The sequence below is a fragment of the Coregonus clupeaformis genome, chromosome 29 (assembly GCF_020615455.1).
Source record: "Coregonus clupeaformis isolate EN_2021a chromosome 29, ASM2061545v1, whole genome shotgun sequence".
In the NCBI taxonomy this organism is placed as follows: domain Eukaryota; kingdom Metazoa; phylum Chordata; class Actinopteri; order Salmoniformes; family Salmonidae; genus Coregonus; species Coregonus clupeaformis.
In genome coordinates this window covers 54,672,930-54,688,900 of record NC_059220.1, presented here as the reverse complement: position 1 = coordinate 54,688,900, position 15,971 = coordinate 54,672,930, and the positions used below count along the sequence as shown (strand labels likewise).

The 15,971-nt window shown below is 48.3% G+C and overlaps 1 protein-coding gene across 4 annotated transcripts in view; it reads right to left on the bottom strand.

Moving 5' to 3' along the window:
- The window catches only part of LOC121576656 (core-binding factor subunit beta), a 35,584-nt gene extending 24,387 nt beyond the window's left edge, over window positions 1-11,197 (bottom strand). For 3 of the 4 annotated variants that reach the window (XM_041889979.1, XM_041889982.1, XM_041889983.1), the window contains exons 1-3: window positions 10,731-11,197; window positions 10,078-10,164; window positions 7,563-7,679 (exon numbers count right to left, since the gene is read on the bottom strand). In XM_041889979.1, coding sequence (XP_041745913.1) covers window positions 7,563-7,679; window positions 10,078-10,164; window positions 10,731-10,808 — 282 coding nt within the window. In that variant the 5' untranslated portion in view covers window positions 10,809-11,197. The remainder of the gene's footprint in view (window positions 1-7,562; window positions 7,680-10,077; window positions 10,165-10,730) is intronic. The other variant, XM_041889981.1, reaches the window with a different exon arrangement.
- Window positions 11,198-15,971: the final 4,774 nt, after the last annotated feature.

The window sequence follows — 15,971 nt, the reverse complement described above, 5'->3', positions numbered from 1 at the left end:
TGGGAGAGAGGGAGGGATGGGGGGTTAGAGACAGAGGGCAGGATGGTAGGAGAGAGGGAGGGATGGGGGGTTAGAGACAGAGGGCAGGATGGTAGGAGAGAGGGAGGGATGGGGATGGGGGGGGTTATAGACAGAGGGCAGGATGGTGGGAGAGAGGGAGGGATGGGGGGGTTAGAGACAGAGGGCAGGAAGGTAGGAGAGAGGGAGGGATGGGATTGGGGGGGTAGAGACAGACGCAGGATGGTGGGAGAGAGGGAGGGATGGGGATGGGGGTTAGAGACAGAGAGCAGGATGGTAGGAGAGAGGGAGGGATGGGGTGGTTAGAGACAGAGGGCAGGATGGTAGGAGAGAGGGAGGGATGGGGGGTTAGAGACAGAGGGCAGGATGGTAGGAGAGAGGGAGGGATGGGGGTTAGAGACAGAGGGCAGGATGGTAGGAGAGAGGGAGGGATAGGGATGGGGGGGTTAGAGACAGAGGGCAGGATGGTGGGAGAGAGGGAGGGATGGGGATGGGGGGTTAGAGACAGAGGGCAGGATGGTAGGAGAGAGGGAGGGATGGGGGGTTAGAGACAGAGGGCAGGATGGTGGGAGAGAGGGAGGGATGGGGGGTTAGAGACAGAGGGCAGGATGGTGGGAGAGAGGGAGGGATGGGGATGGGGGGTTAGAGACAGAGGGCAGGATGGTAGGAGAGAGGGAGGGATGGGGATGGGGGGTTAGAGACAGAGGGCAGGATGGTGGGAGAGAGGGAGGGATGGGGGGGTTAGAGACAGAGGGCAGGATGGTAGGAGAGAGGGAGGGATGGGGATGGGGGGGGTTAGAGACAGAGGGCAGGATGGTGGGAGAGAGGGAGGGATGGGGGGTTAGAGACAGAGGGCAGGATGGTAGGAGAGAGGGAGGGATGGGATGGGGGGTAGAGACAGACGGCAGGATGGTGGGAGAGAGGGAGGGATGGGGATGGGGGTTAGAGACAGAGGGCAGGATGGTAGGAGAGAGGGAGGGATGGGGGGGTTAGAGACAGAGGGCAGGATGGTAGGAGAGAGGGAGGGATGGGGGGGGTAGAGACAGAGGGCAGGATGGTGGGAGGGGGGGAGGGATGGGGATGGGGGTTATAGACAGAGGGCAGGATGGTGGGAGAGAGGGAGGGATGGGGGGGGTTAGAGACAGAGGGCAGGATGGTGGGAGAGAGGGAGGGATGGGGGCGGTTAGAGACAGAGGGCAGGATGGTGGGAGAGAGGGAGGGATGGGATTGGGGGGGGGTAGAGACAGAGGGCAGGATGGTGGGAGAGAGGGAGGGATGGGGGGTTAGAGACAGAGGGCAGGATGGTGGGAGAGAGGGAGGGATGGGGATGGGGGGTTAGAGACAGAGGGCAGGATGGTGGGAGAGAGGGAGGGATGGGGGCGGTTAGAGACAGAGGGCAGGATGGTAGGAGAGAGGGAGGGATGGGGGGTTAGAGACAGAGGGCAGGATGGTAGGAGAGAGGGAGGGATGGGGGGGTTAGAGACAGAGGGCAGGATGGTGGGAGAGAGGGAGGGATGGGGATGGGGGGTTAGAGACAGAGGGCAGGATGGTAGGAGAGAGGGAGGGATGGGGTTGGGGGGGTTAGAGACAGAGGGCAGGATGGTGGGAGAGAGGGAGGGATGGGGATGGGGGGGTTAGAGACAGAGGGCAGGATGGTGGGAGAGAGGGAGGGATGGGGGGTTAGAGACAGAGGGCAGGATGGTAGGAGAGAGGGAGGGATGGGGGGTTAGAGACAGAGGGCAGGATGGTAGGAGAGAGGGAGGGATGGGGGGTTAGAGACAGAGGGCAGGATGGTAGGAGAGAGGGAGGGATGGGGGGTTAGAGACAGAGGGCAGGATGGTAGGAGAGAGGGAGGGATGGGGATGGGGGGTTAGAGACAGAGGGCAGGATGGTGGGAGAGAGGGAGGGATGGGGATGGGGGGTTAGAGACAGAGGGCAGGATGGTAGGAGAGAGGAGGGATGGGGGTTAGAGACAGAGGGCAGGATGGTAGGAGAGAGGGAGGGATGGGGGTTAGAGACAGAGGGCAGGATGGTAGGAGAGAGGGAGGGATGGGGGGTTAGAGACAGAGGGCAGGATGGTGGGAGAGAGGGAGGGATGGGGGGTTAGAGACAGAGGGCAGGATGGTAGGAGAGAGGGAGGGATGGGGGGTTAGAGACAGAGGGCAGGATGGTAGGAGAGAGGGAGGGATGGGGATGGGGGTTAGAGACAGAGGGCAGGATGGTAGGAGAGAGGGAGGGATGGGGATGGGGGTTAGAGACAGAGGGCAGGATGGTAGGAGAGAGGGAGGGATGGGGATGGGGGGTTAGAGACAGAGGGCAGGATGGTGGGAGAGAGGGAGGGATGGGATGGGGGTTAGAGACAGAGGGCAGGATGGTAGGAGAGAGGGAGGGATGGGATGGGGGGGTAGAGACAGACGGCAGGATGGTGGGAGAGAGGGAGGGATGGGGATGGGGGTTAGAGACAGAGGGCAGGATGGTAGGAGAGAGGGAGGGATGGGGGGTTAGAGACAGAGGGCAGGATGGTAGGAGAGAGGGAGGGATGGGGGGGTTAGAGACAGAGGGCAGGATGGTAGGAGAGAGGGAGGGATGGGGGGGTTAGAGACAGAGGGCAGGATGGTAGGAGAGAGGGAGGGATGGGGGCGGTTAGAGACAGAGGGCAGGATGGTAGGAGAGAGGGAGGGATGGGGGGGTTAGAGACAGAGGGCAGGATGGTAGGAGAGAGGAGGGATGGGGGGGTTAGAGACAGAGGGCAGGATGGTGGGAGAGAGGGAGGGATGGGGATGGGGGTTAGAGACAGAGGGCAGGATGGTAGGAGAGAGGGAGGGATGGGGATGGGGGGTTAGAGACAGAGGGCAGGATGGTGGGAGAGAGGGAGGGATGGGGATGGGGGTTAGAGACAGAGGGCAGGATGGTGGGAGAGAGGGAAGGATGGGGGGGGTTAGAGACAGAGGGCAGGATGGTAGGAGAGAGGGAGGGATGGGGGGTTAGAGACAGAGGGCAGGATGGTAGGAGAGAGGGAGGGATGGGGGATGGGGGTTAGAGACAGAGGGCAGGATGGTGGGAGAGAGGGAAGGATGGGGGGTTAGAGACAGAGGGCAGGATGGTAGGAGAGAGGAGGGATGGGGGGTTAGAGACAGAGGGCAGGATGGTAGGAGAGAGGGAGGGATGGGGATGGGGGGTTAGAGACAGAGGGCAGGATGGTGGGAGAGAGGGAGGGATGGGGATGGGGGTTAGAGACAGAGGGCAGGATGGTAGGAGAGAGGGAGGGATGGGGGGGTTAGAGACAGAGGGCAGGATGGTAGGAGAGAGGGAGGGATGGGGGGTTAGAGACAGAGGGCAGGATGGTAGGAGAGAGGGAGGGATGGGGGGTTAGAGACAGAGGGCAGGATGGTGGGAGAGAGGGAGGGATGGGGGGTTAGAGACAGAGGGCAGGATGGTAGGAGAGAGGGAGGGATGGGGGGTTAGAGACAGAGGGCAGGATGGTAGGAGAGAGGGAGGGATGGGGATGGGGGGTTAGAGACAGAGGGCAGGATGGTGGGAGAGAGGGAGGGATGGGGGGTTAGAGACAGAGGGCAGGATGGTAGGAGAGAGGGAGGGATGGGGATGGGGGGTTAGAGACAGAGGGCAGGATGGTGGGAGAGAGGGAAGGATGGGGGTTAGAGACAGAGGGCAGGATGGTGGGAGAGAGGGAGGGATGGGATTGGGGGGGGTAGAGACAGAGGGCAGGATGGTGGGAGAGAGGGATGGATGGGGATGGGGGGTTAGAGACAGAGGGCAGGATGGTGGGAGAGAGGGAGGGATGGGGGGGGGTTAGAGACAGAGGGCAGGATGGTGGGAGAGAGGGAGGGATGGGGGGTTAGAGACAGAGGGCAGGATGGTGGGAGAGAGGGAGGGATGGGGATGGGGGGTTAGAGACAGACGGCAGGATGGTGGGAGAGAGGGAGGGAGGATGGGGAGCCCAGAGAAAAATCATACGTTCTCCAAATAAGTTCCACCTCAGTTCCTAAAGATAAGTACTTATGTCAATGTGCAGAGCAGTAGCACCCGTCTAGGGATTTACTACCTAAATGAATAAGCCTGATGACTACACTGTATTGTGGAAAGGGTCGAGAAGAAAACCAAGCTCATAATTGAGCCCTGTTCTCCAATGTTGCAACATGAGAATACGACACGTGTTGTATGCTGATAGTTCACTGCATACTGAAATGTTGATGGAGGTGCAAAGGATCAGCCCTGTGCTGTTGGGGGCAGGTGTGTGTGTGTGTTTGTGTGTATGTGTGTGTGCTTGTGTGCATGTGTGTGTATGGTGACAGTGCTGGTGTGACTGGGAGCTCCGTAGGGGTTTATTATGGATGCGGAGGGGCGGAGGGACGGAGGGCCCAGTGCTCATTAAAGCTGCATGGCCCTGAGCCTGCTAGAGGTGACAGGGGATAGGATTACTATCAGGCCCTGCACCGGACATCCAGCGCCTCATCTGTATAGTGCTCGGCATGCCTAACAACTCCCCGTCACGCCTTTTTAAATAATTAACGGGCAAAGATTAGTCCGTCAGCCTTGGGCCGAAAGGTCCATCGATTTCCCAAGGATGCATTTTTAATGAGCACATTTCAGCGAGGCACTGTCCGTGAACAGGGGCCTCTGGCACACCATACGTACAGCAACAGCTACGAGGTCTCCAGGGGAGCAAATGAATACACAAACAAAACAGTAACAAAAAATACAATCCTTCTTGTGACACTCTGGCTCTATGGACTTTTATTTTAGAGCCAGGGTTGTATTTCTTTTGGTGGTGTTGGGTATGGGTGAGTTTCATTTGTTTGTGTTTTGGTAATTGGTCAATGACTCCCAATCGGAGGTAACGAGTGTCAGCTGTCGGCTCGTTATCTCTGATTGGGAGCCATATATATACTGTTGTGTTTCACTGTTGGTTTGTGGGTTTTTGTTCTATGTTCAGTCGATGTACTGAGGACGTTACGGATCGTGTTTTGTGTCAACATTAAAGTCATGTTCACTCCCAACGCTGCGCTTTGGTCCTATTTTATAGACGGTCGTGACAGAAAAACCCACCACAACGAGACCAAGCAGCAGTTGGAATACGAGTGGTGCAGCCAGAAGAGCGAAGGTTGGGAGAGGACTATGGAGGCCTGGTCCACCGAGAGGAGAGACCCCCAGAAAATTTTTAGGGGGGGGCTCACGACGTCGGGGCAGAAGGTGTACGGCCTGGAGGAGTGCAAGAGGTTGGCAGAGATGGCCGCCAGTTTAAGGGGGCCACTGGTTACTGAAGGGGATGGAAAGTGTGGAGGCACGGCGAGGTACTGGGGGTGTTTCCAGTCCGGTCCGGCCCGTTCCTGATCCCCGTGTAGGGCCAGGGGTGTGTGTCCCCAGTGCGGTTCTGTCTGTTCCTGCGCCCCGCACCAAGTCTGTGGTGCGTTTCGCCAGCCCAGCCCGGCCTGTCCCTGCTCAACGCACCGAGCCTACGGGGTGCGTCGTCAGCCCTGTCCAGCCAGAGCCGTCCGCCAGACAGGATCAGCCAGAGCCGTCCCGCCAGACAGGATCAGCCAGAGCCTTCCGCCAGCCATGAGCAGCCAGATCCTTCCGCCAGCCATGAGCAGCCAGATCCTTCCGCCAGCCATGAGCAGCCAGATCCTTCCGCCAGCCATGAGCAGCCAGATCCGTCAGCCAGCCATGAGCAGCCAGATCCGTCAGCCATCCACGAGCAGCCAGATCCGTCAGCCAGCCATGAGCCGTCCAGCCAGGATCCGCCAGAGCCGTCCAGCCAGGATCCGCCAGAGCCGTCCCAGCCAGGATCCGCCAGAGCCGTCCAGCCCGGATCCACCAGCCAGCCAGGATCCGCCAGAGCCAGCCAGCCAGCATCCGCCATTCAGTCCGGTGCTGCCCCTTAGCCCGGTGCTGTCCCTTAGTCCGGTGCTGCCCCTTAGCCCGGTGCTGCCCCTTAGCCCGGTGCTGCCCCTTAGTCCGGTGCTGCCCCTGAGTCCGGTGATGCCACTTAGTCCAGTGCCGCCCATTAACCCAGTGGGGGTGTAGTTGGGGGTGGTAATGTGGAGGAGGCTAGGGAAGCGGGTGGTGACTAAGGTGGGATGGGGAGCACGACCAGGGGCAGAACCGCCACCGTGGACAGACGCCCACCCAGACCCTCCCCTAGACTGTATGCTGGTACGCCCGGAGTTCGCACCTTTAGGGGGGTACTGTGACACTCTGGCTCTATGGACTTTTATTTTAGAGCCAGGGTTGTATTTCTTTTGGTGGTGTTGGGTATGGGTGAGTTTCATTTGTTTGTGTTTTGGTAATTGGTCAATGACTCCCAATCGGAGGTAACGAGTGTCAGCTGTCGGCTCGTTATCTCTGATTGGGAGCCATATATATACTGTTGTGTTTCACTGTTGGTTTGTGGGTTTTTGTTCTATGTTCAGTCGATGTACTGAGGACGTTACGGATCGTGTTTTGGTTTGTCAACATTAAAGTCATGTTCCTCCCAACGCTGCGCTTTGGTCCTATTTTATAGACGGTCGTGACACTTCTAAACACTGCACCTTCATTACTGTGTGAAAACAAAGGTGTCAAGGGGGAATTCATGTTTTAAGAGTCCATATCTAAACTTTTGGTAAATTATATTTATCTAAAATGTTATCGCTTTGAGTCATCTTTATACAATGACTAGTAAAATCTTCAGGGCTAAAAGATTGAGCTTTTCCATTGTTTTATTGAGCTCTCCAGGGGAAATGGAAGGGACGTAATCAGTCAGTGGTGTTTAACGGTTCAGATCATCAATTTATGACCTACTTTATTTGGTTCTTTAGTGACACTCTAATAGAGTTGGCAAGACCTGGAGACAGTCCCATGGGCTCTCAGGTGTCATGGCTGTATCATCTTAACACGCCTATAGTAGTGTCTGAATCACAGGAGCAGCAAGTCTTTACTATATAATTACTATAAATATACTATACTATACTATTACTATTACTATAGGATTGGATTTCCATGGTTGGAACAGTTTCACCATCTTCAATTCCTATGGCTTTGAAGGAAACCACATACTGTAGTCGTGTGTTCATTGAGTTGGGGAAATGTGTTGGAATTACTGTGAGAAAAATGGGCATGTTAAAAAAAGAAACAAAAGGAGAAACAGTGAAATATTTCATTGAGGAGAAAGGTGGGTTTTTTAGTGGACGGCAGGGCAGTGTGATGTGAAGCAATAACATCTTACGGAAAGCCTAGGGTTTATCCCACCCAGAGTACATATCAATCTGAATCAACAGCCTGGATTCAATCAAACTGTTGTGAGATTCAGCCTCAACTTTGAGTGAAAAATGCTAGGAATACCTCAATGCCCATACCAAGCTGTTTACAGATCATTAGTGTGTGGTTACATGAGTTTACAGAAATGCCAGGGAAATAAAAAGAGTGTCATGGATGAGTACGTCAGAGACAAATCGTTAAGAGGTTAACCTAAATCACCTCTCAGAAGAGATGAACAGATGAGATTAGAGAGAGGAGAAAAGAGAAGAGAGAGATGTCAGGATTACCTTTCCCGTCTCCCGATCAAAGTCCACATACTCTCGTGTGGGCGCCTGCCTCTGCTCCCCGTGCAAGTTGGCTGGGAAGAACTGCAGTGAGAGGTTGGTGCCCGTCGCCACAAAAGCCTTTTAGAGGGAAATCAATACAAAGGGATCAGAACGCTGGGCCCGAGCATAAATTATGCAGCCCGTCATTTATTTTTCACATCAGAGACGAGTGCCTGGAGCCAGGGCTAGCACTCCCAACACTCCGAGAAAAAAGGGAAAAAACACAAGAGTCATCATTTTCTCTATTTGAAGTATAGAATTACGCACATCTGATTCTATTTTACCAACACAATGTTGGAATACTGGGCTATAGGGAACTGACTTTAGGAAAGACAGAGAGACTGAAAGAGAGGAGATGGAGTGAGTGAGAGATTGGAGGAATACAGTAAGAAAGACAGAGAGACTGAAAGAGAGGAGATGGAGTGAGTGAGAGATTGGAGGAATACAGTAAGAAAGACAGAGAGACTGAAAGAGAGGAGATGGAGTGAGTGAGAGATTGGAGGAATACAGTAGGAAAGACAGAGAGACTGAAAGAGAGGAGATGGAGTGAGTGAGAGATTGGAGGAATACAGTAAGAAAGACAGAGAGACTGAAAGAGAGGAGATGGAGTGAGTGAGAGATTGGAGGAATACAGTAAGAAAGACAGAGAGACTGAAAGAGAGGAGATGGAGTGAGTGAGAGATTGGAGGAATACAGTAGGAAAGACAGAGAGACTGAAAGAGAGGAGATGGAGTGAGTGAGAGATTGGAGGAATACAGTAAGAAAGACAGAGAGACTGAAAGAGAGGAGATGGAGTGAGTGAGAGATTGGAGGAATACAGTAAGAAAGACAGAGAGACTGAAAGAGAGGAGATGGAGTGAGTGAGAGATTGGAGGAATACAGTAAGAAAGACAGAGAGACTGAAAGAGAGGAGATGGAGTGAGTGAGAGATTGGAGGAATACAGTAGGAAAGACAGAGAGACTGAAAGAGAGGAGATGGAGTGAGTGAGAGATTGGAGGAATACAGTAGGAAAGACAGAGAGACTGAAAGAGAGGAGATGGAGTGAGTGAGAGATTGGAGGAATACAGTAGGAAAGACAGAGAGACTGAAAGAGAGGAGATGGAGTGAGTGAGAGATTGGAGGAATACAGTAGGAAAGACAGAGAGACTGAAAGAGAGGAGATGGAGTGAGTGAGAGATTGGAGGAATACAGTAAGAAAGACAGGAAAGGAAAATCGATAATCGTTTAAAAGCAGACCCTGACACTAATGACACATGGTCTATGATTTATTTTCATTTCATTTATTAAATCAGGCTTTTTATATTACTTGGCCTTCCAGTGATTCCAGGCTCCTTGAGCTTGGTTGATGTCATGGAATTTACCGGCTCATAGACAAAGACTTAAAACAACTGAGCTCCAAATATGGACACAATGTTTTGTATTGTTTTCATAGCATTACTTCAAACATAATATAGGAAGAAAAAAAAACAGGCTGAATGCACACAACATATACTAACACAAAATACAATGTTATTACCATGTAATTACTAAGGCTATAGGAACATAGCACATGTTCATAATAAAAGTAATAAAAGTATTGTGTATTCCTATTCCACCTTATTGAATTAACAAAGTCCTTTGCATTTATTGAATTTAGTACAATTTTAGGTACGGTGATGATCATTTAAAATGTATTTCTCGGTCAGAATAATTGTATTTTGAAATAGACACACTCGGGTGAATGGTAGGGTTAGGACAGACAGTGACAGTAACAAATCAAACAATTACCATAATGCTTCAAAATACTTCAATCACAGAAAATAATTAATTACAAGTAGGCCTAGTCACAATGTTATTATTGTGAATATCTTTTCGAATCTTTTTGTCTGAAAATGGAATTGAATTTGGATACACTGCATTGTCATTTTATTGTTTCATGCCATAAAGAAAATCCTTCATTTGAATAAGCTTACCAAAAAAATGAAACAATCTGACTCAACAAGAGTGTAATGTTAGGCTACTCTAAGAATAAAAGTATTAGGCCTACATAAAATAAATACTACATTTGACTTTATTACAGCACATAAAAGGAGTGAGAAGAGGGACCGTTTTAAGTAGCCACGGGCAGCCCCGCCAGCCCAGCTCTGTCCTGACTTCCCTCATTGTCAAATGCCCATGTCGGGTTTCTCTCCTCAAAAGGCTATTGAGACAGAGGCAGACCTTGTCTGTATGACACCTGATACACAGGCTTATGACATTTCTGGATAGTGAACTAATCATATTATAGTATAATTACATTTTAGTGAAATTAATGTTATGAGGATGTTTTTGTGTCGTTTGCCAGAGAATAAAGGATGTTTTGGCTGATGTAAAATGTCTAGTTCCGGGTGTCTATTTAGGCAAAATATTGACATAGACTCAAGGTTAGTGTAATGATGTCTGATTATAGTGTTATTATCTCAAGAGTTGCATGCTGAACAGAAATGGTTTACTCACTATTTCTGAACGACCGTCCCTACAAGCGGTGTGAAACCTGGCTTGCCTCTCCTCGTGCGGTCTGTCTCGGAACCCTGTGTATTTTATCTGAAAATAGGAAGGAACAAATGCATCAATAAAGTTAATCTCAAAGAAAAAAAACACATGGCCTAATTAACAAGAATATACTTCACTGTGAAGGGCATTGATCATGGCTCACTTTCATGATTTTTAATTTGAGACACCTTTCTTTTTATTAAGCCTTTAAATCCCAAGGTATCAAATAAAATTCATTCAAATTCCTCTCCATTTAGCCTATTGAAATGATAAATTATGGGAAATGATTGTAGCCTACATTAGCCATGAGTCAGTCAACCTGAATGTCAGAGCATCCGGCTGTGAGGTGATACGCGACTCAGATGAGTTGCCAGACTTACAACAAACCAAAACGAAACACAATTTCATAATTGTCTCCTTCCTCTTTTTTGAAAAGTGTATTTAGACATTAAAATATGAAATAACGTATCAGATAAAATCAACAGTGCTTTCATATTGATATTTGGAAAACATCACCATCTTTCAGTAAAAGGCTCTATCAGCGCAAATGTGCATTTCCACTTTATGAGCTACTTTGTTTCCGCCACCAGATACATGTATCCAATGAATAGACTTGCCTCGCACTCCCGACTGAGTTTCCTGAAGAACTCTTCGTTTTCAAACTTGCTCCTTTGATCCGGGACCACCCGAGGCATCTTGAAGCTTTGCTGATAAACTTTCCTTGATTTTAATTGTTTGTGAGAAAGAAAACCTTTGCAATCCCGCTTTTATTCTCTTCCGTCTTTTTTGATGGAGTGTGTAGCAATGTGCTAATGTGATATTTACCTTATTGTAAGCAGGGTGGTGATCTCTCCCTGCTCTCAAGTCGAAACTACTGAACGGTCAGACTCTGCCACTGCAATGGATTAGGCTCAATTTCGCAATTGGCTATAATTCCCTCTCACCATGAAACGTATGATCCCCGTCCACTGACAACAAACGCCCGCTCTCTCGACTTTATCGGTCGCGCTGCATGATTCTGAGTTACTTCCTGGCTCTCGGAGTCCGACTTATGACTGTACACCCAAAATACTCCCCCCATTCACAATTCTCCTCACTACTGATCCCTAGTGCGCAAGCGTATAACTCACCAACACTTCAGAGAGCAAGAAAGAGCTTTCCTACTATGTATGTGTCCATGTCTCATGTTCCTTAGCCCAGAGACAGACAAAATAAATGAAATCTCTGTTCTTAAATTATTTGGATTATAAGCCTACATCGTGAATAACTTTTTCCATAGGCATAAGACTTTTGGAAAAAGACAAATCTTCTGAAACTCTGCAATTATACAAGGCACATGTTTTGATGGGAGGCACATGAAGAGGCATATATGAGTGTAGCCTAATGTCTTAGAAAATGAGAATTCCTGGACAGTTGCTGCATGTAAAGCTTATGTTTTGAAAACTGTCCCCATCTCTTTCCTCTCCTCATATCAATCAAGGCCAAGGGCAGCACCCTCTTGTTGATAATTGGGACTGTTGAGACACTGTGATGTACAACCCCCCCCCACCCCCCCTGCTCTCTCTCTCTCTCTCTCTCTCTCTCTCCCTCTCTATCTCTCTCTCACACACACACACACACACACACAACACACACACACACATATTTTCGTGATCCTAAATACCATATTTGTTTTTACTGTACACTTAATGATGATTATGATTTATATTATCTTGTAGAACATATTGGCCAACTTAAGCCCTCCCATAGGAATGATTGCAAGATTATGCAATGGCTACAACGCATATAATAACTTGCCTGTGAAATGAAATGTAGCAAAACGTCATTCCAGTTACTAAACAGCACCAATCATGATTATTATACTGTAAACAAAACAATTAACTTAGAGGAGTTTATTACTATACTTAACCACATATACTAATTAAATACATTTCTGTAGATTATTCTGATAAAAAGAAACTCATCGAAAATAGATGACTAATGTTGTGAAATGTTTGGAGTATGTGTTTTTAACTAGAGTCTCCCTGAGGACAGAGGGAGGGGACAGGGAGTGGGAGAAAAACACTGAGAGAAAGCAAGAGCAACACATATACAGACGTCCTCGTCCTGTTCGAAGGATTGCAGTTATTACTTCACGCAATAATGTTTTCCACTGCTTTCAATGTTGTACAACATTAATTCTCTAACGCCTCGGACACACTTGCGGTTTTGAAAAACAATGTTTTCTCCAAGTGTGAGGATGAATTTGACCACTGACAAACAGTTTAGATGTTGTCCAGTGTGTTTGGTGTGACTTCTGCTGTGGTGTACAAATCTATGAGCACTATGTCCTTGAGCGGGATATGGGTTCAAAATAGACATATCAGGGGCGTAGGGAGAATGGCCCTTTCCATAATTCCAACTTTATAATCAATATAAATGATAAAACATTGAAGAAATATGAAGAAACATTTCATCACTTGGGTTTGTGATGTCTGTATACTTAGAACGTACGTAAAAGAAAACTCTTAACCAAGAGGGAAGCAGTTATGTGGCGGACAACTGGATTGACTATGATAGGGCAATCTGAACCAATCACATACAGTATGTGTTTTCTGGGCATTGCTGCTTTTATGAGCACTGTATCATTCATTTTAATTGCAGATTCATTTATTTGATGCACATTGGATTGAGATTCTGAGTGAGTAAATGTGTTAAAAGGAAAGGCTTCAGGCCAAATGGTGCTTGTGAGTATTTTAATAACACCACAAAACGCTCATTAAGTAATTAAATATTCTGGGGTCACCACTGTTGGAGAGCCATTCTGACAGATGGCTTCCCAGTCAGGAGCTGGGTGTCTGCTCCAATCCTCCTCAACAGGATGGACACAGAGGCAGAGCTCTGGTGGAGAGGGAGAGACAGACCCTCTCCTGAGCCAATGCATAGACTGGTCCTGCTAAAACATATCCTACTGCATTTGAAATGTTCTGATATGTATTAAAATGATTCACTATCATCATATTTTATTGCTAGTCAAGGCCATATTTACACCCTCTTTTCTTGTTTTGCTAAAAATATAGTTCAGGTTTAGTATTAAATATTAAAAAGCGTCAAGTGAAGCAAGCGGTTGTGCTGCACAGACAGAGCTGAGCTGACTAAATATATTCCCTTTACTAAACTAAAAAGCAGTATGTTATTTGTGTGGCTGTTAAATAATGATCATGTGAAATCTAGATATGAAATGAGGTGCTTTGAAGTATCTTGACTGCAAACATTCAAACTTGAATCTAAACTCAAAGGATCTAAACTCGGCTCTACATGTCTGAACACATTTTCTGCAGTCACTGCAAGGTAGACAGCAGAGAACAACTGAACGGAAAACAATGCTTGAAAAACTAGAACACCATAGATAGGCTTCAAAGTAATGTCTATCTGATAATTCTACAGAAACAATTTCACTATTTCTATTTCACTTGGCGCTGACTGCTGCAGTCAGAAAGGCAGATTGAGTTGAATAGTAGTATTGGCCCAGTTTTTAGGTCATATTCTACTTGATGAAACTACTGTTGTCATCATGCCTGATTGTTGATGCAGGACAAGATGGTAGATAGAGGATGGGAAATGAAGATAACATCTGAATATAGTGGCTGTTATTAACCTGAGCATCTTGAGCTACATCAGAGGCTGAGAATCACGCGGTCTCAGCGCCGGGGATAATTAATGATGTTACCGAATCTCCTTGGCTTCCCTGCCTCTCACACGCACCGCACAGAACAGTCGCGCAACTACAGCTGGAGCGATGCCGCGAGGAGCACCCTCTGAAACTGAAGGGAAGGGGTGTCTCGAGGTCAGACCGCTAGACTGGACGGGGTTTGGAGTGGTGCGCGGTGGCAGTCTGTTAGTCTGACGATCAGAAGGGGCTCTCCTCGTGAGAGCAAAAAATAACATCACACACTGATACAAAATATAGACTGGACTTCATGTCTTTGGACGGGAAATCTTTCATGCTAGGACAGGACACAGACTTTTAGACTATGTTGATAGATGTAGGCTATAATTGCTGAAAAATAAAGTTGGGACGTTATTTGATTGGCCAGTCTAAATACACTATTTGCATGCCCTATGATATCATGATCAAACATATTTGGGAACTTATTAAATAACAAGAGGCATTAGTGATGCATAGCCTATTTCACATAAAGTAAACGTTATTATTTGTTTCATACACTCTTCTGAATTTCCATTAGAATTTAGGATAACTATATTTTCATTGTAAGGAATTGTAGTAGCATTTTTGTCCACCAGAGGGAACACAACCATACCATCAGTTATTTCCACTGTGCAATTAAAGACCTGTGGCCTGTGCTGCAAGAGAGAACTTCCCACCAAGATCTCAAGAGGAAACTATAGTCATTTTGGCTCATTAGCATAGCCCGGGGAAGTAGTTTGGGGGTGGGTGGGGGATGTTTTGTCTATTCACATTTTTTTATTCCGATTTTTCAGGGGGTGCTGCAGCCCCCACAGCACCCCTACTTCCCACAGCTATGCTTATCAGGTATATTGTTAGCTCAGCTTGACTGTTTATGTAAGCTAATGTCTATTCAAAGCAGGATTCAATGAGGATTCCACCCAGGAAATACAGCACAGACTGAGGGAGGGCAGGGAAGAAAGAGAGAGAGAGAGAGAGAGAGAGAGAGAGAGAGAGAGAGAGAGAGAGAGAGAGAGAGGCAGCACAAACATGAATCATGTTCACTGAATTTACCTTACTGAGGTATTATCAGGACACAGTCAAATATGCAGCAAGCAGCACAAACCAAGGACAATCATTCTGTTACTGAGCTTGGGATGAAGCAGAAATTCAGGTAGTTTCCCTAGCAACCACAGGTTGAGGGCCCTGACCCTTGAGGAATAAACATGATCAGCACTTTCTCTTCATTCAGGGATCATTCAATAACGATGACACCACCCTCCCCCCAAAGGAAACACAATACACATCCAAAAGTATGTGGACACACCTTCAAATTAGTGGATTTGGCTATTTCAGCCACACCCGTTGCTCACAGACAAACATTGGCAGTAGAATGGCCTTACTGAAGAGCTCAGTGACTTTCAACGTGGCACCGTCATAGGATGCTACCTCTCAAACAAGTCAGTTCGTCAAATTTCTGTCCTGCTTCGAGCTGCCCCGGTCAACCGTAAGTGCTGGTATTGTAAAATGGAAATGTCTAGGAGCAACAACGGCTCAGCCATGAAGTGGTAGGCTACATAACCTCACAGATCGGGACCGCCGAGTGCTGAAGCGCATAACGCATACAAATCGTCGGTTGCAACACTCACTACCGAGTTCCAAACTGCATCTGGAAGCAACGTCAGTACAATACATTTTTCTCAGAGCATCATGAAATGGTCCATGGCCGAGCAACCACACACAAGCCTAAGATCACCATGCGCAATGCCAAGTGTCGGCTGGAGTGGTGTAAAGCTTGCCGCCATTGGTCTCTGGAGCAGTGGAAACGCGTTCTCTGGAGTGATGAATCACGCTTCACCATCTGGCAGTCCGACGGACGAATCTGGGTTTGGCGAATGCCAGCAAAACACTACCTGCCCCAATGCATAGTGCCAACTGTAAAGTTTGGTGGAGAAGGAATAATGGTCTGGGGCTGTTTTTCATGGTTCAGGCTAGGCCCCTTAGTTCCAGTGAAGGGAAATCTTAACTCTACAGCATACAATGACATTCTAGATGATTCTGTGCTTCCAACTTTGTGGCAACAGTTTGGTGAAGGCCTTTTCCTGTTTCAGCATGACAATGCCCCCGTGCACAAAGCGAGGTCCATACAGAAACCGTTTGTTGAGATCGGTGTGGAAGAACTTGACTGGCC